The sequence below is a fragment of the Streptopelia decaocto genome (assembly GCF_964273445.1).
Source record: "Streptopelia decaocto genome assembly, chromosome: 12".
NCBI classification, from domain to species: Eukaryota; Metazoa; Chordata; class Aves; order Columbiformes; family Columbidae; genus Streptopelia; species Streptopelia decaocto.
Genome location: NC_138667.1, coordinates 8,882,490 through 8,909,768, shown reverse-complemented (window position 1 = coordinate 8,909,768; position 27,279 = coordinate 8,882,490). Strand labels below are relative to the sequence as shown.

General features: G+C 37.1%; 1 protein-coding gene across 1 annotated transcript in view; it reads left to right on the top strand.

The window, feature by feature from the left end:
• SPOCK1 (SPARC (osteonectin), cwcv and kazal like domains proteoglycan 1) overlaps positions 1-27,279 on the top strand; it is a gene marked incomplete at both ends in the record, with an annotated part of 273,747 nt that overhangs the window by 149,543 nt on the left and 96,925 nt on the right. The window contains one exon of the mRNA XM_082063423.1: positions 7,690-7,804. Coding sequence (XP_081919549.1) covers positions 7,690-7,804 — 115 coding nt within the window. The remainder of the gene's footprint in view (positions 1-7,689; positions 7,805-27,279) is intronic.

The following is a 27,279-nucleotide window of genomic DNA, read 5'->3' as shown; positions in this document are numbered from 1 at the left end:
GGTATAACACAGACAGGGACAAACTATCACATTGTGGGAGTGCTTGAAATTTAGAGAAGCATTATGGCACTGATGCCAGATCATACATTATTGAACTGATGCCAGTGTTCTGTACTTGCACGTTGGTTGAACCTTTGCCTTGCAGGCAGGAGAGTTGTTTGTGAAAAGTGCACCTGATGTTGGCTGAAAAAACAAAGTGAGTATTTGACAGCTTCTTTTTTTTCCAGTGGAGGCTTTTTTTTTCCAGATTTGAGATAAAGTGTTAAAAAGATAAATATATTAACTAAACATGCTTAAGTATATGAAGTATTTAAAATCTGCCATCTGCCTCAGTGTAGGGAAGTATTTGAGATACATTTGCGGTATATTGAGATATAAGTTATAATGATTCTTTGTCAGAAATCAAACTGGGAGCTTCTCTTTTATGACTGTTTAGCAAATCAACTTTGGACTTGTACATGTCTCTTCACTAGTTGCTAGCAAATACCTGTACTGATGATTGCAACTGATGATCACATCCACCAATAGAAACACATTTCATAGCTTACAGTCCTATCCTTTTTTCTTATTTTGACTGCATCAGATTTCTGTCCATTTGTCAAGGAAATTCATTTAAATACTTGGGTTCTTATCCTTCACTTCAGAAAGGAAATCTGTAGAGTTCTGTGAAGCATCTTTTGCCTTGGATGGCCCTTAGCAATGTCAAAAGCAATTATATGTCACTTATAAGAAATGATTTTTGAGAGTGCCTGGAAAAATTAAACTAGATGTTTCTGTGCACTATACCAATGTCTTCAGCCACTCCAATGTTGGGGTACTCCAAAAGGAAAATATACAAAAATACTGTGAAGTGATGAAATAAATGCTGACAGTTTGAGATGTTACTGTTTAACTGCCTTGAGAAATTCCATTTACTGAAAATAATTCACATACATGTTTGAAACATTCAGGCCTATGGTAATTAATTTTCAGCTGAATTGATTTCTGCATGCAAATTGCTGTGAGTAATTATGCAGAGAGGGAGCATGTGAGAGAGAATGAGAGACTTAAATATCTGAGCTTGTTAACTGAAGACATGTTCTCCCCTAGACTTGGGGGACAGTAACACCAATATTCTCCCTAATAGACCAGAATGATTTATGCCAAGACTTGCAGAATCCGAATAAATACTATTGGTAATTATTTGCAATTGATGGGGGTGGGTGGGTGTAATCTGTTATTAAATAATTTTTTTTAAAACCAGAATTATTAACAATACCAGCTCTGAGAAGAAATGATACAATTAGCTCCAATAAACAATATAGCTGTTCAATATGGCCACTTAACCACCTGTAGAATAAGAAAATCTGGGGCAAAGGTATAGACAGAACCCTTCTGAATGGGGTGATCTCATTGCACTTGGAATAAACTCCACCAACAGCCTAACCTCAGCACATGGATTGCTTGGAGTTTACCTCTGGAGCACTGAAAACTACTGTCTTTTCACAGAGAAGCAGAGCAATGTTCACCTGAGAGCTCTTTAGTTCAATACATATGGCCATGTTCACCTTAAGGAAAAAAGCATAAATTCATCGTCTGCTTTAAAGCCGAGTCTAAGCTCTAATTGTTGGGGGAAAGTCTATAGTTTATTGCAAATAACTGAAACATTAAAACCAAAATTCTTTTTAGCCATCATATGTTGAAAACATGCCTGTTTGCTAGCGAATATATAGTAAAATTTCTCTAAGTGACTTCTTGGCTGCTTTGATCACACTTTTCTCTTTGGCTGTCACGCTGCTGTAAGTGGAGATAAGATACTGATTTGAAATGTTGTCTCTAAAATCTGAAGTTTGACATTAGCTGCAATTTGAGGCAGGTGAGGAGTCAGCCTTCCACCCAGAGCAGCTTGTGTCGGCAGATTTCTCATCCCCCCACCCTACTGTTGACTTGTATGGCCTGGAGCTCTGCTTTCCTTCTGGTGCTTGCTTTGAAGTCTTGCTGGAATCAAGTAATACACAATAATATTGAAATGCATATCTGTAAGGTAACACATCATTTAATTGAGAGGCTTTATTCTATTATCAATCTCTTTTGTCTTAAAATGTGCACAAGGATCTCTGCATCGAAGACAGCAGGTTGCATTTTCAGGTTCATCATACCTTTCTCAACAGATGTTCTTCTTTTCTCATATAGTCAGAACAGTTCCAGGGGGATTGCATAAAAGCAACTGTTCTTGACATTTCATTATGCAAAAGTATTTTTGTCATTGAGTGATCATAGTACTTATTGTCAGGCAATTTCAAAAACAAAAACCCCAGTATTTACATAATGCCATTCCTTTTTGATTGTGTAGTTTGTTTCAGCTCCACTAAACAGCTATGAGCTTGAAATTACTCTCTTCCCCCCAATGAATGGTCATAAAAACAAAATCAAGCTCATAAATCTTGCTGTGAACTAGTTGTACAGTTTCTGCAGGATTACACATCCATTGCTGCAAGACATTGAAAGTATTTATTTGTTATCGCTCTTTTAAAGTCAAATGTGTGAAAAATAAATTTACTCTGTTGTGATTAACACAATGACCCACAGCTGCAGCATATAGAGTTACAGTCTTAGAGAGCAACTTCTCTCTGTACTGCCATTGTCTGAACTAAGGAGTTTCCTCCGTCATAAGTCTTGTTTTACAGTGGTTATATATAAAAACATGAAATGTAATAGAAAAGTATCTCAAATACTGCTGTTAGGTCTTTGTCCAACACTGATTTATTTATACTGCAAATACACAGCCCCTGGTGAATAATACAGAGAGGGGAGAGAAAAGTGTGTACAGTTCATAAAGGAAGGTTCTCTGGGGTTTGGGATGGAGCTGGTGTTTGTAATCCTCCTGATATTGGCAAGAGATGTCAATGTACCATTAGGAGGTTGTTAATGGTCTGCTGCAGTCCCTGGTGTTTATTGTTTACCAATTATTCTAGTATCTCTGTGAGGTAACCACAGAAGATTTATAGTTTTAATAGGGAACTTAGGCTGCTATGCATAATAAAAGCTTGACTAAAAAAAAGGAAAGCAAGTATTTTGTCTCTTAATGACAGGAATTCTGATTCTGCACCTGCGTTTTGTATAAATGGGCCTGGCATAGGTTTTGGGTCAGTGCATACAGATGAAATCCTTTCCCCTTTGCAGTGCACTCAGCTGACCTGTAGACTACAATTTTCCTATAGAAATGTGGTGGCCAATGAAGCAAAAACCTTAGACCATCTGATGACTTCTTCCCTTGTGCTCTGCCAGAGCGGAGGAGACTTCAGAGCTCAGGGTACCAGGATAGTTGGCCAGAAAACAAATGTCAGCTGCAGAAATGTCTAGGTGTGAGGGAGAGTAAGACAGCTGAGCCAAGATAAAAAGCCAGAAATTTTAAATTTTCCCAAGATAAAAAACTTCAGAAGATGTTTGTACTGCAAGATGTGCAGTACTATATTTCCCTGTATTTCAGCCAGCTGTCTCCTGGGGTGGATGCTTCCCTTGGAGACCAACTGTGCAGAGATTTGAACAACATGGGAAAAGTTCAGGACAGAAAACTGCGGAGCCTGGACTCACAAAAATATAGGCAGGGAGCCTGAAGTGGGTTTTCAGCAAAGGATTTATGTTCATGTAAAACGCTTCATTCCAATCCTGGCTGGACAGATATCCCTTCCAAAAATTTTAGACCAATCCTCGGCCACTGTCAGGTAAGATTAACCAACCCTATCCACCTCACCTTCAGTCTCAAGTCTAAAGAAAAAGTAGAAAAAAGTTCATATGTTACAGCCAGGCTTAAGGCAATTTTGCTATTACCATGTAGACAAACCTGAGTAACTACATGCAGACTCTTTAACATAGAAAAGGAATGGCTGTAGTTTTCCTTTCAAGCTGATAAAATAACATTTTTATAATAAAAAGCTTCAATTTTTTTTCTCGCTCCTCTTCCCACTTTATTTATTTGTATTTTTGGCTCTTCATTTTCAAAGATTTCATACTCATTCCTTTAGGACAGAAAGAACTGTGATGACAAATATGGTTGTTATGTTTCATCTTACTCCCAAGGGTCTTTTCTTCTGCAGATGATGAGCATCTGCTCCTACTCATGTAGAAATATGATTAACAAAGCATGATCTTTGATTAGCATATTTCAGAAATTGTTTCTTATTATGAGCTCTCCTTAGGGCTTGTGTTGCTTAGCAGTAGAACAACCTTCCAGACTTATTTAACATGTCAAAGAACTTTGCAGACTTATAAATCCCTGTTTTGACCTTTTACGTTCATATGGATCATGCATTCTGCATAAGTGGAAAAAAATATCAAGAAATAATCATGGGGTTTATTGGTGTCTTCTGGCAAAGCTCACAGTTTTGCTTGTATTTAATAAACTTCCTTTTGCTGCTTTGAACTGTATGTAAGGGCTGTTCGTAATGAATAATAAATGATGCTGCTGTAGTGTGTTCCATTTAAGGATTTTTGTGAGCTTTTCCACCATGAATGAAATAATTCCTCCAACACACAGGTGGGGAAAAGCTTTATTTATTATTATTGCCAGCATTATTATTCTTTTCAGATTTTACAAGCAAGACACTGAGGTAGCGAGAAGTTGAGACCTGATCTAAAAGGAGAAACTTTTCTACTTCCTGTGCTTCAAACTGATGACCATTCAACAGTATTTTGCTTTTTCAATAGACAATTTTTATACTTGCAAAACATTTCAAAGTTGTGTTTCTTTTATCAGTAATGTATTGTGTGATGCTCTTTCAGAATGTACACACTTCAGAAGTATAAGCGTTTTTATTGCCTTAGAAGATGTAAGTAGTTCCTGAAGTGGATATAATTCTTCAGTAAGAGTAAATTTTACTATGAAAAAATGCTAAGTATTGAAACTGTGCATGATGTCACACAGACCATGTGGGTCTGAATCTTGTTTCTCTTATTCATGCCAAACCAGTATTGATTTTCAAGGCCAAACCCACATCCCCACTTCCAGAGGCTCTGACTGATAGCAAACTCTGAGCACCAGGCCAGAGAGTGCTCTCCAGCAGCCCGGCGATGTTGGCAGCTATTAGCCCTGGGCTCCCAGCCAATTTGCACAATGGTTTCTGTTGATGCAGCATTTTGCATCAAGGATGTGTCACCAGCAAAAGCAGATGACGTGCATGTGCTCCAGTAAAAGAGCAAGGCCAGCTGCAAGCCAGCAAAAGTTCTGGTCATTAAATTTTTCTGTGTGGATGTGACCTTTGAATTACATCAGCCCACTGAATTTATAATCTGGTGACCCTTCATGCTCCAAGTGGCGTTTATGTCTTAAAGGCTTTGCAGAAGGAGGGTGCTCACACTGCTTTGCAGTTTAAGAATATCTAGGTAAGACAGAAGGGAATTGTGCTTTGCCATTTCAATCCCTCTCAGATACCTGCCTCAGTCTTTAACTCGGTCTCCAGTGAGAGAATTAGTAAAAGGATTAAGAAGGTATATCTCACCCACGATGTTCTGGGAATGTAAGAGCAGGGGCTGGGCTAATTCTCTTGTGTCTGTTAAACTGATTTTAAAAAGACACCAAAAGGCAAAACACCCCTGAAGATCATTATCAGCCTTTGGTTTTTGAGTGGGACAGCCCCTGAAACACCACCAGGGTATTTTTCTAATGGCAACCTTGTCTATGGTGCAGGAAACAGATTGTCTGTTCTCCCTCCTTGCTCACTTTACCTTTTATATCAATTTTAATGGCTCTAAAAGAAAAAGTTTTAAACACTCGTGTTTTGTTTTTACAATTTCCCTGTGTCTTTCACCAAAAGCATTCCACTAAATACAAATGCACTAGAGAAGCTCAGTTGCCCATCACAAATGTGTAAGGGGTGTTAATGTGGTTGGAGCTTGTAGGTGTAGCTGTATAAACCAACACCAAACAGCTGCAGCAGTTCAGCGCTGCAGGGAAACAGAAGAATCCTCTGCTTGTTGGAAGTACCTTTGCTGTCATATTAAAAAATTTGGTACATACAAACCTGAAACTTCCTCTACTTCAAACAGTATCCTTTAAAAGTTTCTCTGATCATTCAGTACAAGTGGGAAACTCAGTTATCGCAATGTGCAACAAGAGCTTCTTACAGTCCCAAAATGAAACTAAAAGTTGCCCGTTTCCACTAGTGTCCCATTATGAGGAGAAGAACGAGAGAGGTCAAATGGGATTTGAGGACACACTGAAGAGGAACAGAAAGTCAAATCCATGGCAAAATAATATCCAAAATAAAGCTTATCTAAAAATAACTTCTTAAACAAAGGTGAAATTTCTCTGTACGGCTGCGACTTCCTTTCTTCTGCAGTATTCGCATAACCATTTTTTGAGTATTTCTAATTCATCCTGGCAGATATGTCTTATTGCTGATCTTTAGAAGCATCCTTTTGTAAGAGAATGAATTTAGATAGACGGCATCTCAAATGGGACTTGATTGCAGAAAAGTATTTGTAAGAGATTTTCTCAGGTGGCATCAGTGCTCTAATTGGAGTAGTATCCAGCATAGCACTGTATCACTCCTCTTTGATTTCAAAGATTACCAAATCATCCTCATTTAAGGAAACAGGCTGCAGAAACTTGGCAGGAGCAGGCAGACGTGCACAATGGCAGGACAACAAATACTGTCTTGTTGCTGTTGAGCTGCTCTAAGGACCAGGAGGCTGCTCCAGGGTCTGCTCCAGTGCAGACAGCACCAGCACCAGCATCTTCTTGCCTCTCTGAAGCAGCAGCTTGTTCTTCTAAGTTCAGCCTCTCTTACTCCCTTTGGGTGCTAAACAGGATGATCCCAAACTACATCCTAGTTTTAGCACATCAAGCCTCTGATGCATGCATGTTCATTTATTTAAGGAGAGGCGAAAGATGTGTGCCATTCTAGTAAAGCCTAGTGTAATGTGCCATGTGCTAATTTCTTCATTTCGTGCTAGAAGATGTTATTGTGTATAAAGAAAAATATGAAAGGGCTTCTCAGACTCTTGCTATTCCTTTCTGAGTGTGTTTGTTGCATCTGAGGAAAATGGTTCATCACAAGTTAAATGGGGATCTTTGCAGGAGCCTCCTGCTAGAATATTGGCAGCGTATTGCTGTGCCCTGTCAGTCTCCAGCTGCCCTTTTCAGATAAGCAAGGTGTGTGTGTGTGCATGCATGTTGTGTTCTGCCTAAATTCCTATTTGGGTATTTTTTCTTCTGTCTGCAATCCTTTAAGTTCATTTGCATTGTCATTAGGGTACAGCATTATTTACTCCTTCAAGTCCGCTGTTGTGATGCCAGTTATACAGTATCTGTGAAATTAATTTTATTAGTGTCAATTATTAGATAACTTCTAAAATACTAGTCATTTTTGTTATTTGTGAGTGTATTTTATTCCACCATAACTTTTCTATGAAATAAACAGCATGATAGAGATTATTACACCAGAACTTCATCCAAAAGTATCATGTCTAAAATTTATGTGAATGCCAAGTTAGATCACTCATCAGAGTCTTTAAGAACTCTATCTATCTTTCTACTTAAACATGTCTATTTAACATGCAGTCTGTAAACAATGGCACATACCATAAAGTGGCAAAGTATTTGTTCGCTCAGGTATGGGAGTGTTCATTCTAACCATTTGTCATCTGTCTACCAAGAGATAACTTGATATGAATTTCTCACTTTCGTTTTAAATGTTTGTTTTTTTATAGCCCTTGATCCATCCAAAGATCCATGTTTGAAGGTGAAGTGCAGCCCACATAAAGTGTGTGTCACTCATGACTATGAAACTGCTATTTGTGTAAGTCGCAAGCAGCTGGTACACAGGTAAGGAAACTTTAAGTTGTTTTTCTTCATAGACATCTAATATGATAAGAAATAAAATGAGAAAACTCCAAAATGAACATAAAACCCCATAATTTTAAAACACTCCTTTAAAGTCTAATTTACATTTTTTTCCAAAACCAAACAGAAGTTTTATTATTTATAACTGAGGCTATTACAAAAATATTAACTGGAACACAGTGCACCCTGTAGGATGACATGCAGAACGTTCTTCCAGTTCTGGGAATGGTTTTCTTCGCCCAGAGAGCAGTAATGATGTATATTTTATCTGAAAACTGTAATATGAAATGAAAACGTTATATCAGAGACGTACAGTTCCAATAACTTAATTAGAAGCAATTAAAAAGAGATTAATCAAGAATTTTTTAAACATGTATCAACACTCTGCTTAAATTTGGTAAAGGACTGAAAAATGTTGGTGGACTTTTGTAGAGCATCTCCCCGGGGAGTCACATAATTACAGAAAGTCCCAGATGTGATTGTTGAATTACTGAATTAAGAGCAAATTAAATAGCTAATATGTTAAAAGTTTTGGCCGAGGTGTTCAAATTAGACCACAGAATTTCACTGAGAGGAGATTTGACTAAATAAAGAAAAGCCTGCTGAGTATAGGTTGAAATATGCTATGAACAATCAAGAATGAAGAAATTTACTTACAAATTTAGAGAAAGGAAACTGGCATTGCTCTGTTTTGGAAGTAGAACAAGTAGAACCAGTAAGGAAAGTGGTTTTGAGTATCTCCAGTGTCTCTCTGAGTCAAGACCCAGAATAAAACTGAAGAAATAAGCCCCTCCACTTGCCAGCAGAAGTCAAATAAAACCTGTACTGCTGTAATGGTCAACTCTGAATGGCTGGTCCGCACTTTAGGAAAAATATGTTGTGTTGCTTTCCTTACATTTGAGCAATGAATCTGGGGGCTGGCTCCAGTTTCTTTCCCTATTTAGCAGGGAAACAAAAATTTGCCCGTATAAACTCAGGTCCCTAAATGTCATTGTCAGCTGAGATTCTATTTCCATGACTGCTTAAGCCAAACTAAATTCAGGATGATTTGATTCCCATGTACGAGTACTACATCTCGTATTATCTCCTACCTGGCTGAGGAAGCTAATAGAGTTAAAAAAAAAAAATCTTTGATTTATAATCCAAAGTTAACGATGTAATGTGCATGAGGCAGTATGGTTTATCTTTGGTTTTCAATGTGGAATGAACCTTGGAAGGATGTTAGGAGTAAGTATGACAATGTCCAGTGCTTACATTCTAATGACATTGTGGCATTGTGTAGCTTACATTTTCTAGTTAGAATGGATCTGAATCATTTGCTTTATATAGTGGTCCTGATGATACATCGACATAGATGTTGAGCCGAATGCTTTCTGAGCTATTTCTGGTATTTAATGTCCTAAAAGTGGTCAGAATGGTACAGTGTAATGGTATACAGGAGGAGCTGAATATCCCTTTTTTCCAGAAACCAGGCTATGTTTCATGTGATCTCTCTATGCTTCCTCTGCTGCCTGCAGCTATTTCAGCTAACCTTTGAGGAGCACTGTGACTATGGAGATGAATAGAAAAGTATTGAAAACTTACTTTGAAAATTCTCCAAACAATTTCCAGCAAGTTTTGTATTGCTGAAAGAACTACTGCTGATGTGTGATAGTGGCACATATGTCCCCAGAGTGTTTTTATTCTCAAAATATCTGGCTCCTCTTGCCTCAGAGGGTAGACATGTCAATGAGGAGAGTAACTAGGCCAAATTCTCTGGTGATTTGAATCAATGGAGCAACAGCACTATTTTTTGTCTTTCGTCCCACAACATTCTGTTCTTTTTTTTGTGCCTGACCTGAATACTGCTGCACATCTGACTCCCATCATAGTTAAGACTTTGTTAATCAGGAGCAAATGCATTACAAGAGGTGGAGTTACACCTATTTAAAACCAGTGAAAGCCTGAATTCATTAGCATAGGCGCATGTGCAGTAAGAACCATCAAATAACACAGCACCATTGTGATTGCTTTGCACATCCACAGTGCTTTTGCATGTGCTCAAAAGGATTTTCCATTTCATGCATCATTATCAACTTGCTGTAGTGGCTTTACCAAGCACGTGAGCTCAGCAAAAAGTAATCAGGAGAGCAACATCTTGCATTATTGCTGAGGCTTCCAGACAGAGCTACACCGATTTGCATCACCTGATTAACTGGCCTGCTGAAGAGTTGCAGCACAAGGAAACTGTATTTTTCCAGACATAGCATAGCTAACTTTGAAATCGCCAGTGACAACGCAACACCATTGCTGTTTCATTTCCTTTGTGCTGGAATGCATGCTTTTTAAACCTCTGCAGGTGTAAAATTGACTTCAATGAAAACTTGTTATTTTACATTTCCACAGACCCTGGCTGGGTGATGGCTAACTCATCCTGTAAAGTGTTTGGGCAGAGCAAGCCTCATTTAGAGTAAAACTCTCACATCTGACACTATGGCTGTCAAGTATTTCACAAACAGTGCTGTGGCTTTGATCCTGCCCATGGTGAACCCTTGGGATGTGGGACCCTCTGCCCCACCTGCGAGGACATGTGGGGTGGGGTCCATGGGAGGGCAGTTCATGGTGCCAGCAGGTTGGTTTTAGGGTCCCCAGGGGTGCCAAAGGAGCCCGTTGGAAGTCCCAAGGCCCATGGCCAGCCTGACCTCTCCTGTGCAGCCTCCTCCTTCCCTCCCCTCCACAGTCACCTGGTGAGCAGCCCTGGGTCTTGAAGATAAGCGAGAAGATGTCTGAGAGGTATTTCAGACAGATAATAGTGTTTTGTCAGCACATCCTCTAAGGCATTTACAGTACAAATTGGACAGGGCATTAAGAGAAAAGGCAAGGCGGAGCAGTGATTGAAGAGTGTGTAAAAGATAAATTTGAAGGTTCCTTCTTATATGCTTAATAGTCCTTGGACTAATGATAGAGCCTTATGAAATCTTTTGTGTGGATTAAAACCCCTTTGAAATTGGACATGATCTATGAGGAAGAGTATTTATTAGTTCAGTTTTGCATGAAATGTAGTAATTACCATCTCTGAAAGATTTCTCATGTATTTGCAGCCCTGTTTAAACTTCATGCCATTTGTCTCTGCTGGTGTTGCTTGTTCAACTGATGGGAAGGACAGATGTCACTCTTGGGCTTTTTTTTTTTTTTTAAAGAACAGAATGAGAAAAGAGGATTGATGTAAAAATAATGGGCATATTAACAAGTCCAGGGTTTACAGCTTTGTTCAGTCCATTTAACTGGCGATCACCAATTAGTTCATCGCTGCAGTGTATGTCACTCACAAAGGTAATCAAGCAATGTCTCTGCTTCTCTGCTGTGACTCAGAAATCCAGCTATTTACTCAGTATTTCTTCAGTACTTTTGAGGCTACTGCTGCTGACAAAAGAGGCCACTACTGAGTTCCTCATGATTTTTTTTCCAAGATCTGGACAAGTTCCCAGATAAAACATCTGTTCTTCTAAACTACTCATCAAAGGTTTGGTCTGATGGATGTGGCAGTGTTGGCAACTACGCATATCCACAATGAGCAGACAAATCTCCCTCTCTTTCCTTACAAATCCTGGGGCTGATACACCATTTCTGGGTAGGAGGGACCCTGTTGAAAACAAGTCCAGTAAAACATCCCCATATGTGAAACTGAGCACATTCATACCACTGCTATGTGCTATTTGTGTGCTTCAAATTGTATCCAAAAGGGAATTCACAAATGAAGAATATGAATATACTAATAACATCAGTTTGTTCCCCGATTAGCCTTGCAGTGTTCATGGCTTTTTTCTTTTCTCTTGTTCATTTTCATGCTGTTTCTGAAAATAATTGTTGTTCATTTGTGTATTAAGTACAATTTGGGGGAAAAAACATATCCCAAAGGGAACTTTCCAAAATAACATTGGTCAGCTTCCTGTTGGCGTATTTATCAGTGTTAATTGTATCTATTTTGCTCGTACATATTTTCTTGAAAGGGCTACCACAAGCAGCAAGATGTGAGAACCCAGACAGTAATAGGGCAAGTTTATAATTTTTTTTTTGTCTTTTCCATGGAGACTATCCAACTAGTTTTTCTAGTAAGCTTTATGACTTCTGAATGTTTCCAAAGCTAAATGTCACTATTCCTAATTTCTCTGCAAATCCCTACTTTTCTTTCAATTTGTGGTAAAAATCAAGAGGGAAGGGATGTGACTCCCTAGAAGGGTGAATTCTCCCCCATTTCATTGAAGTACTGATGCTTTTTTGTAAGCTGGCTGATGCCAGAGGGGCAAAACTATGCAGAAAAATTGGAAAAACCTGCCGTAAAAATACTGGCCCTTCAATTAATTATTAAATCTTAGCTGAGGAAAAATGCAGTTACTTTGGGTGGTGTTGCAGAAGAGCACAGTTTTTTCATCTGTCTTGGGTAGGCAGAATATAAAAAAAAATGTGTTCTAGGACATTAAAGCCTTACTAGAGTGATAGGGCTCCTTAACTTCAATGGTGAGAGGTGGGAGTCCACTGAATAATTTAGGATAATACAGATCTATAATAGAATAATTAAGAAGATTAAATTGTTAATGTGTGTGCTGGATGCAGAAAATATAAATATTAACATTATTTTTCACATACACAGGGTTTTTTTGGAATTTCTGGGATGAATTAATTCATGGTTGTGAGTTAATTTTTACTTTTACAAATTTGTTTGTGGGCAACAAATGAATTCTTTTGTTGATTAACATTTTCAGAATTAAGAGAAGTGCCCAGTTCAGAGCAAAAGTAAAATCTTTCTACCATCATTTCAGAAAAAAAAAAAAAAAATAAAGCTATTTCAAATTTGTTGGATTAAAAAAAAATCATGCAAAACATTTTATCCACCTCTAAAGCTGAACATTGATTTCTCTAATCTACTGGCATAGATTTTTGCTTCAGAAGAAAGAGCATTGAAATATTTGATTAGACACACTCACAAAAACCAACAGATTGCATTAGGATTTTTTCAAACAAATATATTGTACTGGGGAAATTGCCAAAATTTAGGCTTATTATTCCCAAAGGTACCTCTAACAGAATCTTGGAGAATTATTTTAATCCTCTGTGAATGGAAGTTCTAGACATGAACAGGATGCAGTAAATGGCATTATTTTTGTAATTTGTAAACTACAGTGCATTACTCTGTAAAGACTATTCTAATATCTAATCGCTCATGGTACATTGCACAATTTAACTGTATCTCATGCTGTTTGTGCAGAAAAAGAAATGAGAATCCAGGAAAATCAAAGAGAGAGGGGCCTTTGAGGTCACAGCCAAGTACATCACATAATGTGATGTCCCAGTGATGTGTGCAGGTCCTTAGGGAAAACTTGAAAGCTTTTAAAAGTATTTCATCTCTGGCCTGCCTGCAACAAAGGCAAGCCTCTGCTACAGTGCAGAAACTTGGTATTTTGCAGCAGACAATAGACATGTGGAAATCAGGTATGTTTGCTTTTCTTATATGGCCTGAGTTGCCTTTTAATAAGACAGAGAGCTCATGACATGATGTGCCATCAATCTACAAGTGCTCAAGGGGACCGCTGAATATTAAAAGAGAACAGCATAAGAGTCTGGCACTATCTTTTATTCTCCATTATGGTTATTTTTAAAATTTGGATTATGAAAATTATGATCTAAGCATGAACTCCCAAAGGTCAATAGCTTTTCCTCCAAGACAGTCTCCATCTTTACCAGCCTGGTGTTCTATCCAAGGATGCTTAAATATTGGAACAGCACTCACTGGTGTTAAAAGCAAATATTACCCTACTGAACAGGCTAATCTGTAAACTGTAGATCTCATTCTCCAAGTGGTCCATTTCTCAGTTTCAGCTCTGCCTAAGGTAGATTGCTTTTAGCTAAAAAGACCATAGGGAGAGTCTGTGGAGGTACCAGCTTTCATCGGTCAAGATGATAAGAGATAGTTCTGTTCTGTTCTGAATCATAGACTCGTAGAATCATATTGGTTGAAAAAGACCTTTAATATCTTCGAGTCCAACCATTAACACTGAGAGTAGTCCACTTGGTGCCAGGAGTTTCTGCGCAAAAATCCTCCAGTTTATTATTTTCTAGAGGAAGTTGGCTATGATACCTCCCCTCGACATACAAGACTTCATGTACCTTTTAGGCTGTTTTCTGGCTTTCCCGAGTTCTGGGTACACTGTTGACTTCAGTTTATTTCAAATCTCAGAGGTAAAAGCCCCCTGAACATTAGTCAATATATAGAAGAAAAGGTCCACTTTCCTTAAGTACTGCAGTAGTTTTTAAAGCTGAATTTAAATACAGTTCTCACACAAAGAAAAGAAGTGTCCAAGTTGTGCACCATGCATTTTCCATGCATTTTCAAACTTTAAAAGTAAAATGTAGACACGCTGAAGTATGCTCAGGCAGAGCACAGATTTCTCCTGTGGAGATTGTACAACAGCTGGCAAGGGGATTGTCACCAGTAGTGTAGCTGTGAAACTTTCTGCATCCTGAGGCCAATTAGCCACTCTGCACTTCTCTCCCCAGAACCAGCAACTCATTGCTAGTCATGCTTCATCAGCCTTAGAGCTCATTAGAGTAGTGCAAGGTGACTGTCTCCTATTGGACATGAGTAATTTTTGAAATATGTGATAGCGCACAGCTCTTTTATAATGGATTTTAGAGTGTGTAACCCTCATCTCTGTCTGCTTTGGCGTAGCAATAGGTGAACTTGCTCTTGCAATCAGCAGGGGATTTACTGTATTGTGTTTATAGTCACCAGGCACCTGGCTGCTGGGGTGAAAGTCTTACTGCTAAAGTCATTGTCGTGTATTCTGCAGCTTCTGTCTTACTGTGCTCTACTTTACCGTGAGGCTGCTGCAAGCACAAAAGGAAATACAATGGGTATTGAGACATTCTCTGGCTGCATAACTCCTTTTATAACACACCAGTATCAGATCACTCACGGAAAACCATCTCAATACCTATGGATACCTTTGCTATCATCGGAAATTATTATATTGAATAGAATAAGAAAATAACCCATTATATTCTGCACTTTAATTAACATTTACAATTAGTTTAGTTGCTGCCTTTAAAGACAATATTATTGGTAGGGTTGAATATCACTTTGTAATATTCCTGCTCTGAATATTTCTAGTTGGACATTTTTAACAGTATATTATAATGGACTAGAAGTGACTTTTTGGATCATTAAATCCAAAACCTCTGCAACAGTATCATATAAACTTTTTCATTATCTACCAAGTTCTTTCTTAAAGATAATATGGTTCATTGCCCTGTCTACTCGGTTTGGAAGAATCCATAGCATCTCAACCCTTCTGGTTAGAAGCCTGCTAATATCTAGCCTAAATTTATTCAAATCCACCTAAAATTTCTGGAGTTTTCCTAAATATATTTCCTCAGTATATATTTTGAAACAACAGCCTTCTATGGTTTTGCTAGACTTAGCAAATGCTCTTACTCTTATATTTCTCTTAAAAACAAAACAAAACAAAAAACAACAACAACAAAGCAAAACAAAGCAGCATTCCTCCTGACTGTCTCAGTTTTCCTCTGTAGGATAGCTTATTGGGTTTGGCTGCTGAGGTCAGTCCACAAATTAAACTCAAAATTATCACTTTGTCTTCTTGCTATTTAAACTCTTTACAGATCTTTAGGTATTATATTCCATCTGAGTCATTGCATATTAAGATTTTAATCTTTATTTCTTAAATTAATCCCCTTTTTAAGTGCCCATTCTATCCATGCCTGCTTTAAACCTGTGGTTGTCCTTCCATGAGCCTCAGTACAATATCTGTGATTCAGACATCCCTATTCCAGGTGGGCTTCCAACTGAGCTTTCTGGAGAACAGCTCTGGCTTTAATGTTCTGTGTATCTCTGAATTGGTATACAGTCCAGAATTAGGTAGATATATGTGCAATTTGGTGTTTCAAGGATTTGTATATAGCATTCTACATTTGCTTTGTCCACACTAGAAATATGCAGTAGCCAAAATTAACTTTTCTCTCAACAAAGCATTTTTATTAACATAATAACAAAAGGAGGAGGAGGAGGGAACTTGAAAGAAGTACAAGGCATAACTAGCTGAGCATTACAAATAAACTATATATCAAAATCAATGTTGAGAGCTCTGAGGTCTGACTAATATGAAACTTAAATGTATAATGCTGAAAAATGCTCATCTGTAAGCTAATGTGTGAATATGTTTGTGCAGCAGATTCATAGGGAACACAAGCCAGCAAGAAAACTTAAATATATGAAAGGTAAAATAAGGGCAGCACCATTATTGTTGTTCAACAATTTACCATCTCAGTGGGTTCTTTTGTTGACTGCAGAATTGGTCATAAATAAACCGCTTGATATAGCTCTTATCAGCTTGTCAAGAGCTACCATCCAAAGCTAAGTTAGCATCCAAAAGCTCCTGTTTCCCTTGAGATATCTGGAAGAAGCCTGAGTTAAAAGTTCAGTCACTTGCTCCATGGCATTTGTCTATTCCTGATTTGGATCGTGAGTTGTTTACAGCATAAGGGATGGTGGCTTTTTTGTTGTTTGGAAAGCTCCTCTTGCTCATTCTAAAGTGAGCAAGAAATGAAAACAGTAATTGGTATAAATGTCATCTGCTTGGCAAATGTCAGGAGATTTTCCAACAAATGAATAATGAACAAATGAATAAAGTGTGATGGGATTCACTGCCTGTGTATTAAAGGTTGTTAGGCTTTGCAAATGAAGTAGCTTGGTAATTCTTTGGTTTTCCATGCTTTTTCACAACCCTAACACATCATCATTATTACTATTAGTAAAATGCAAACAGGTAGCTGTATTAAGATATGTGACCCACAGGCTCTTCATAGACCTGTCAGCAATACCACGTTTGACTGTTGACCTTGTAGGGTGATGCATGTGTTTTTGCCTTGAGCTGTTGGCTGACTTTCTTGATGACTACATTAATCTTCACAGGACTTGGAATCCGCAATCTTTCTGGGTTTACCGCGGCCCAGTAGGTTAAGGATCTATTTCCCAATTCATGCTCTTTGTATTTTCTATATGCTAAAAATCTTAACCATAGAATTGCTGGAAACAAATCTGTAATAATATTTTATATGTCTGTGTTTTTGCTGTTTATCCTTATCTGAAATCTGTTGAGTAATCAGGTCAATCAGAAATTATTATTTAATGTTTACAAATGACCTCCAATGCTCTGAAAATTATTCTGTATTTATACAATAATCTGTTTACTTGAGATTCTAAATCTATTGCTAGTTTTTGCTGTAGAAGCCTCAGGACATGAATGTGTTCAGTAGAAAAGTCTTTTAGTGCTAATAAAAGGCATGCTTTTGTAAGATTTGGACTGATGTTTACAGCGAAGGAATTTTATTAAAGCTTTTCTTCAATTGCCAACATCCCGTTATATTGCAAAAAGTATTAAAAGTGTAGCATTTAAAAATCTGCCTTTTGATAAATGGCATTATGTATTCGAATTGCAGTGAATATTCCGAACAATGTCTTTTGAATGGAATTTGTAAATTAGGCCTTAAAAAAATGTTATCTTTCATTTGATGCTGGTCAGTTTGCTCCTTTTCACGATCGTCTTCAATGTGATGCAGACTCAACACATAAAATTTTTAAACCTACCAAAGACTGATCTTTATTGTTCATAAAACAGTTCTGTATTTTACCATTACACTTCAGAGATTTTTCAGTCATTGCTTCTAAAGCCTTTTGATAGCAGTGAAAGGCATTGATACCAATAGGCTAAAATCCTTATGAGTTGATCATGTCTTGCCATGAACAATTCACAGCTTTCTACCCTGTGTGTGGCTCTGTTGGGTGGCAAACTTTAGCTTCTCTAAAGGTGGAAGTGACTTTCTGCAGTTCTGCTGAATTTCATATCTTGTTCGACATCTTTCATCATTTCAGGCACAAAACCTCACTAGGAAAAATGATGAAGCCATATCCAAGACCACACTGAGGAATTCATCAGGAAGTATTACATGCTGACTTCCAGTTTTGAGTTAAAGGTTGCAGAAAACTTCTACTGTGAAGACCTTTTCCACATAGGTTTGTTTACCAGCTCCAAACTAGATTAGGAACAAAGGCATAAATGACAGCTAATATAAGAAGTCGGAAAAGGTAGTCTGGTGTTTTATCCCTTTCGCAGCTATATAGATCCATCTAAATGCATTCTTTTTAATGAAAGAGTGTCTGAAAACAATAAAAAGGAGCTTCTTGCATCATTCATTTTCTTATTTGGTGCAAGTTATGTTATCAAAATTAACTTTCAATCTGTTACTTCCTGCTTCTTTAATATTTCAATTTCTATAATTCTTTTTTCATTAATACACTTATGATTGCCTTAGTGCTCTGCCAGAACTCATCAAGAGCTCAACCTACGGCTTTTCAATTTAGTCATTTTATATCAGATTAATTCAACCAGTGAACCACAAATTACATTATTTATGGACATGAGCCACCAAAGTACAGTCTGTTTAAAATTCTATACATAGGGAGTACTAATGATGATTAGAAATCAACGCAAAATATTTTGCTGCTTCAAATATGTCTGTTCAGGTATCACTGTTCCACTTACACAATGCCTATAGAAAGGTAATGCTATGCTATTAACTTTTTAGGCAAAAAGGGTAATACCTTAGCATACTTGTCAAAGTTATGTTGCTTGTATCTCTAGATTTAAACCAGTCTTATATTATAATTACATTCTCATTACCATCTTCTGTACCTTAAAAAAAGGGGGAGGAAAAAAATCTTGATATTGCTTTCTAATAATTCACACTTCCTATTGTTCAGCCTGTTTTTTAAGGGAATCACGGAAGGAAACACCACACCAATGTGCATTGTAATTGGTACATATCACCAATGCAGAACTCTTCTGTGATCTCTCTCATAATTTGAAGATGTGATCTGATATTTGAACTCCAAAATCTAAAAAAAAAAGGAAAGAAGGAGGTTCTCTTGTGTAGTCTGAGCTCTTCACCTTCAATCTAATGTGGAAGTCAGGGCTAAATTCTCAGTGCCAGTAGTCAAAAAATCGGGTTTTATATTATGACAAGCACCTTCAGGACTTCTTAAAACTGAAAAGAGTTATTATTTCAGACCCCTGCAGCTCTCAGGATTTGGCCTGGTAGATTTGGTGGTCTGGAGGCTGTGAACAGGCAGTCCGTGAGATGATGTTGAACTCTACTTTCCTCAACAGGAAAATATTGATTCGTTAAAGACAAATGCTTATATGCCTGTATGTTTAGAGTATCCATATTCACCTTTCTCATCTGTAAATTCAGTGTTGTGCCTTTTATCAAGGGCTGTATTTTCATTCTAAGCCAGTTAACTGGCTACAAAGTAGCACTCCCTAAAGTAAATAAATAAATATCAAACATATTGTGAGAGATTCTGTTACATTAATGAAGTGTAATTATTGGAAACATTTCTACATATCTGTGCTATTAAATATTTGTGGAATATCAGGGGCAGGAAGATTAACAAGTTTCCAAATTAGTTAAGTAAGAAATTTCACGCCTTCATTTTGCTATCAGTTATTGGATTTATGTTCTCTAATAATGAAATCCTAAAAGATTCATTACAAGTACATACAGAATGTTCCGTGAATGCAATTTTTTTTAAAAATCAAATTTTCTAGGAGATCCCACAGAGTTACTTCCTGCTCTAATTAGTATATTAAAACAAGAAAAACAAGAAAACTTGTATTGCAGCCAGTGTGAATGTGCCAGCTCTGTGAAATCAAATATTGCAATTAGGTACAGTACTTAAAACTGGGGTGTTTTTAGTGTTCTTGGATTAACTCTTAACTTTGTAGAATTATCTGTATAGTCTTTGCAGCCTCAGTTTACACAGCTGAGCTCCCTGCTGATTTGGGTTTTTATTTTGGTTTGGTTTGGTTTGTTTTTTTTCACATTGGCAGATTTTGAGAAAGTAGAAAGAGAAATGAGTTTAAAATGAGAACAAGCTTTCAGCTCTAAGTATTGAGTAGATACGTTCTGGACTTTCATGACAAAATGGTATTCCTGTCAATTAAACAAACCTTTCGTAGGAATATAAAGAATAGTTCTTGACGAGAAAGTCTCTCACCTCAGAAATGCAAGTATGTTGATGAAGAGACCTTGAATGTAAAAAAGAGAGAATCCAGCCTTGTAAAACTCAGGTAGAATCATCTTCTGGATGTTCTGATTCGTGGTTATTGGCGCTTTTTTAAGGCTTTCTGTGAAAGTTGGTAGTTTTTATTCCTTTGTCTCAGGGTTTTGGTTACATTGGCCTAGGTCACTGGGCTGTCAAATTGGTATCTGTCCATGTCTGACCCAATGAATATTTCATTAATCTGCAAAACTCAGTAGCATGATGGTTTTGGCAGTCAACTGGGACCCAAACTCTACTGAGTCAGTACTGCTGTTGTTAACAGAAGGGTAAAGAAAATCCACTCCCATGACTTTCCAGCATGCTACCTTTAAGAAGTCAATGAAATTGGACTATGTCTTCACCACTTCCTGTCTTGATAGTACGATGAATTTATTTTAAGGTGGTGAAGAGAGTCTGTAGCATATAGTTACCCCCAATTAACTTGAGTATTCAATTATCATTTGTACACAGAGAAAATAAGACCTTACTTTATTACATTATTATTTCAAGAGACAGAGCATGCCTTTGCTCCTGGACAGCGTCCAGAGACATTTTCTTTCCTCTTTTCATTATTTGGAAGTGATCTAGCATTGCTGCTTTTATATTTTATTTCTACAATGGTAGAGATGAAACATATTGGTTTATGATTACTGAAAGATGAAATCTTTTGCCTGAATCTTCCCTGGTTTCTGACAAATGCCATCTATTAAAAAAAATTCCCAGTCTCCTTTCTCCATTTTCTGGGACAGTATCTTTAATAGGTGGATATTGCAAAGACAACTTTCCTAATAGCCCTCAACTAGCCATTTTTTTTTCTTAGAATTCTCTTTGCATACTGAATAATAGGCAATTTCTATCATTATCTCTCTTGGTACTTGCGCAAGAAAAGCAAGTGCTTCAGAGTGTTCAAAGGAGTTGCTACTAGACCTGCAGGATTCAGGAAATAAAGATATCTCACAGATCTTGTGAACACTTAGTGGTGTGATCATTCTAACTACTGCAGCATTTTGCTTAGCAGCAAAATTTGGCATGAAATAAATAATCTCTGACAGTCCCTCTACTTCTTTCCTGCCTAAAAAGATCTTCACTTTGAAATGATTTTGTCCCTTAATGAGGACTTATGATATCTCACACATCTGAATAAACATGCTTTTTTACAACAAAAAACAGTTTTAAAATAAAGAACAATTTTTGTACCTTGAGGCTCTTTTACAACCCTGTAAAATTTCAAAATTATGTTACTTCTTTTGAAAAGGAAAATATACCCAAGGGCTAAAGCATGCTGTGCAGTTCATTGGAATCTCAATTATTTTCACTGATATATTTTATCTCCTGCTTAGTTTTTATGTATTTTTGCTTGTCATCTGACCTAAATTATGCTCTCATCTTTAGATTTTTCTCATCTTTCTTTCAGCACTGTACTTTGGAGGAAAAGGACTATCATGACAGTTACGACTGGGATTAAAGGAGCTTTATACTGCAGTCCCAGTTCTGACCCAGACTGAATCAGTCATCTGTACTTTTTCATGCAGCACACTCCACTAGAAAGTAATAGTTTTGAAAAAGTTTTGGAAAAGATACTTGAACTGTCTAAGTTATTTTGCTTTTGCACAGGAATCTTTGCAAACTTATTATTGACATCGTTGCTCATACTCAAATTTAAGAAGTTGTTTACAATTTACCTTAAAGATAGAAGATTGGAGTTTTCTTCTGAAGTAACATTTAAACTGTTATTGATGGAGAATGCAGCAGAATTCAGATTATGTTGCAATTTTGTAATTTTTTGTCCTGTTTCCCCTTTTTCTTACTCATTTCACTGGCAATAATATTGAGCCTTCCAGCTGTATTAAACTCAAGAGGATTCATAAAATGCAGAGGATAAATGGGATCTAATCACTCTCAATAAATCAGTTTATGATTATTCTTTGTTTGAATTGGTGAGAAACTCTCTTCTGAAATTTAGAGCTTTTAGCATTTTTCCATCTTAACAAATAGCCAAATTCTTAAAATATTCATGTTCAGATACATAACAAGGTTCAGTCAAATTACTCCAAGCATTTTTTCATCTAATCTTGAAATATTTCAGTTTGATTTTGATGTTTCTTTTTTAGCAAATTCTGGTGTAAGTTTTGGCTTAACATAAAAGGGCTTTTAATATAAACTAACCTATAATTCTGATTTTGGGTAAGTAAAACATTTTGACAAGATTAGCTCTTTTCTTCTTCAGCGTTATTACAGATACAGAAATCCATTTTCCCATGGATTATTTTGGTTTTAACTAGTCGACACTTGCTTCTTTGAGAAAGAAATGTTAATTACATTTATAAACTTGCCATGTTCTCAGTTTCAGGACAAGGGCCATTGAGACACCAACTACTTATCCTGACACACAGGAAATAAAGTAGTAGTTTGGAAACAATTGTTCTAGAAAATGAGGTCCAAATAGCTGAAAGTGAGGTATCTATAACACCTTATCCTTTCAGTTGTTCCAAAACCAACATTGCTGAAGTTCGATGGAATTTGCTAAGAAAAAGTGATTACTTGGCAGTAGCATACCAGCTTTCCAGCTAGGTGCTTGTAGCTGAGATTCTTGGATGGCTGCGTGCCTAATGTCTCCCAAACTGCCTGCTCCACACCAGTGTCCTGTTAATGCACACTTTGTTATGGCTTCTGCTTGTATTTCTTGTATTTAGCTGTATTTATGCAGCTACTGAAGATAATTGTCTTTGTATATTCCACACTCATACTGTATAAAATTTAGTAAGAACCAATATGGTCTGCTTCTGCTAGCTTTGTTATTCTAAGTTTGTCACAGCTTTATTATGATAATATCTAGAAAAAATATAATAAATATGGGGAGTGACAGTTGGGAATTTTGCTTTGCTGATTTTCCTAGCCCCTAGCTTTGATCACCATGCAACCCATCTTCTTTCCTGAAACAAAACAAACCATTCTAATTAGTTGGTTGTTAAAATCAGTGATCATCAACTGTGGAATACTAATTAACCTTAGCAGTAAAGCATAATGTAAGTATTTTGTTCACTTGTTTAATGAGTTAAGAAGTCAAGAGAATAGGGTTAATTAAGAGTTTAAAATACTAATAAAGAATCAAACCTGCTTCTCTTATCTACATCCTGTCACTTGACTTGCTCAGAAGATGATTCGACAGATAGATATACACGGAACTTATATGTCCTCTGCTTTTTCTTTCCTCTTCTTTAGAAATTCTTTCTTTGTAGCTTATTGGCATTTAAATTGATAGTCCATGTTGAACAGAAAGGACATTTTGTAGTTTTGTTGTATAAATTAATTCATCCATTCTTCATTGCTGTACATCGTAATGCTGTGTGGCATTATTCTGGTCACTCATCTGGCTTTAAATCTCTTTCAAGTCCTTTGACAGACTTTTCTAGTCTTAGCTAATCCAGTTTACCTGAAGCCCAAGACTGCCAAATTGAATTGCACTGCAGTCATTCCTGCTTAGCACCTCATTCATAGCTAATTTCTTGAGCTCCTGTGTTTTATCTATATAAATTTTTCATTTGCAACAATATTTTAGCTTAACAAAGGAAGAGCTCAGAAGTCAGAGATTTTTTTTTAATTAGTTCCTTTGTTAGTTCAGAAATTTTTGCTTCATTTTGAACCAGCTGCCTGTAAAACTGAGGTTCATAGTCTTTTCAGAAACTCATATTCGAGTTTTAGATGAAACACAATGAGAGCTATTCATTTCATAATGAGTTTCACCCAGCCCTTGCCAGCACACCAGCAATATGTTGAGTGCTGAAACAGAAACCCTGCCCTCTTCACAGCTGAGTAGAGAAGAGCTCCATCACCGAAACCTTGGGATCATCATCAAGATGTGAGATAAATTGGCTCTTGACTGTTGGTCAGAAAACACAAGCTGAAGTTTCAATGTTCCTGATATTCAGTGGTCTGATTACTGCAGTTCACCTGTTTATAGGGCTTTCTTCAAAATTCTGAAAGGTAGGAAAGAACTGAGGATCATTAAAGCATGAATCCAAAACACAGTTGTTGATGTATAGAACAGCCTTACAGCTTCTGTCTTGCAACCCACAGAGCAAGGTTCAACCAACGTTTGGCTTCCTTTATATGCAAGGAAATGGGTTCTTGCAGAAGGTATGTCAGAGCCTGTAAATTATTCTACAGCTCTGGGAAGAAACAAACTCATATTCTGTATTTAACCTTTTCAATTACCTCCTTCCCTCACCAAAAGTGTTATTTACTAATGACCCAGAACTCTGATAAACCTAAAGGTAAAATTACATTTTGTATCCTAAATAGTGTACACACATGTGATCTAAAGGATTTTAGGAAGAAGAGATAGGACACAGCTAAATTAATTATATTTTCCTCCTGGACATAGTAGAAAGCAGAAAGATAATATGCTATGGCTCACATCTGGGAAAGGAAGGATGTGGTTGAAGTGTAAGTCCAGATGATTAATGTGATGATAGAGAAAGAGTGAATAAAAATAGATAAGCTGAGAGAAAGAGAAGAAATATTACATGCTTGGTTTTGACATAGTGAGCTTTTAATATGGCCAAGGTGTTCCTGAGAAGAAATCAAAATAATAATACAAAAGAGATGAAAGGATGAACCAGAGAGGACACCTGTAAAGTTTCTTAGACTTCCAAGTATTCAAGTGTAGAAAGATGAGAAGACTAGACTATTACAGGTAAAGCACCAACATGATATTGAGAGACTGTCTAGAGGAAATATAATACTTAATACACTTCCTAATAGAGATGGAAACAATAGTTAAGAATAGGTGATGAAATAACTGCTGCTCCAAGAGACCTCATTTTTGAGGTTGAAAGAAGCAGAAAAAAGTTTCAGAGGTAAAAGGGGAAAAGTGAGAGGAAAAGGAGATGGACTGGGAGGAGGTCAGAGCAGAGCGGTCAGACTGAAGGACTGGAATCAAAATGGTTAAATAGAACAGTAAGAAAGGGCACTGCAATTTTTTCTCAATTGTATAAAATTCTCCTTAAACAAGCTGACTGAATCTTGATAAAACAGGGCTGGTGGAAAAGAGTCAGAGATGCCAGTCAGGCAGAAGGTAGACCACAGACAATAGGTTTTGAGAGAAGAAAAGCATTTTATGAAGAAATGCAACAACATTGGGGAAAAAAGAATAAGAGTAACTTGCAATGAAAAAAATTGATGCAGTCCTTAGATTTCTATCAGAGCAGCAGAGAAATGGTAGAAAGAAAGAATAATAAAAGGGTACAAGGAATCAGCAGTGAATAGGAGGAGGACAGTGGAGAGAAGGGGATTGAAGGAAAAACTGTTGAGAAAGCCATGTGGGAGCTCACAGGAATAGAGCTCAGTACATGAGAAAAAGGTGGTCAAAAGAGTGGCCACCTCTTATGAGTGAAATGGTTAATTCAAGATTAGTCCAAATGAATTGATAGAGTTGAAGAAATGTTGATTCTTGCTCTGTCATTAGTCCATCTGTCATAGTCCATCATAAACTAAGTCACAAGGATGAATGGGGACAAAACAGAGTGGCAAGGACACAGATGTATAGTTGATCACAGCAAAGTGAACAAAGGGAAATGTATGCTGAAGTCAAATTCAGGTGGGAAGGAGTGATTGAAAGTGGGGTGGCACATAGTCAGCCAGCAACATTATCTGCACCAAACTCATTCCTGTTTAATAAGTTAGCAGCAAAGTATTTAAATCTAGTTTTTACAAAACCTGTAAAAGTTCCAGGTAATGTTATGCTCTATATCTAAATATATCACTGGTTGAGTCTCACTTTTTCACATGGTAAAATATGTTTTTGAGGAAGCTGCTGTAAAATGCTGAAACTTTCAAAAGTGTAAATGTGTATCTACATTGCATTTTAATGGCTCCTTGAGCCTCCATGCATAGGGGAGCCTGTGGAGCTACATATTTGAAGAATATGGGAAGAATGGATGGTTTCCAATGTGTGGTTGCTAGGCTTCATGATTCAAGGTCACAGCAAAGTTAAATTTTAATAACTCAGTGGAAGTAACTCATGAAATGTATATCTTGCAATTTCTGCAAGTATGTCGATGGCATTCATCTTCAAATTTTACCTAAAGGTGTGTTTTACCATGTGCTGTCTCTAGACTGGATCATGTGCATTCAGTTAGTATCATAAATTAATATGATTATGTAAATTCTGTCTATCAGTTTGGGATCTTCCTGAAGCTCCAGTCACCTTTCATTAAGACATAGCCTGATATAAGATGAGTAATGCTCTTGATGGCCTCATTTGAGAAGCTGGGAATGGTATAGATATTATGAGCTCCAACTCTAGCATCAAATAACCAGACAGACATCACTGAATATGTTGAGAAATTCAGCAGAATGTTTAGACATTCATAGTACTGAGCTCTGTAAATCAGCAGTGCTGAATAAGCAACAGGAGCATTAGCCTATTTAGATGTTAAAAAGGATGGGATTTTAAAATTACCCAGCTCCTTATAATATTTATAACTGGTTTGGTTAGCATGCCTTTTGCTAACATTCATTTTATTCTGACATAGGAAACTGCATTCTGATTATTTTTCCAAACCAACCTTGAATAGTAGATTTTGACTACACTCTGGAGGTAGCTTTGGGATTGTGTTTGTTTCTTTAATTGTCTGTTGTATGACAAGCCAATTCTACTCAGAAATCTTATATGAATTCTTAGGTAATGAATGCTAATTGTAAAAATCCTCAACAGCTTAATCTGTTGTAGCGTTCTTGAGAATTTAATAAGCCCCTCTCATAATAAAATGTGTCAGAAGGGGCAGATATTTTGCTAGCACAGCTTGTAACTGATTGTTTGTACCATGGTAGCAAGTATTCACACAACAGAAGTACTGTGCAGTCATTTTTAAAAGGAAACATTTGGATTAGTGCCTTCAGGGCAAGAATTATTACTATATTTTTTTAAATGCATTTACTTTCTCATCCCTACCAGCAATATGTCAGTTTTTGTGAAGATTGCATGTTATTCGCCTTAGGAGAAGCAAAATCAACATAATGAAGCAGAACGCTGCTGAGCTGTCTAAAGATGCTTCAGTTGGGGGGGTCATTGATTTTGCCCCTGCAGTTGCAAAGCGACAAAAAGATTTCTGAACCATTTACTTCAGGGGTGGGCGAGGAAAGGCACACATGCTTTTTGGGCAGTAGTGTTTTTTGAAGTGTAGTATAAGGAACGTGTTAACGTGTTGCATGTGACTGAACTACTGCCATTTGTAGAATAGATAAGGCCAGGTTATAAACCATCCTGAAGGACATAGAGCTGATGAAGATCCCAGTG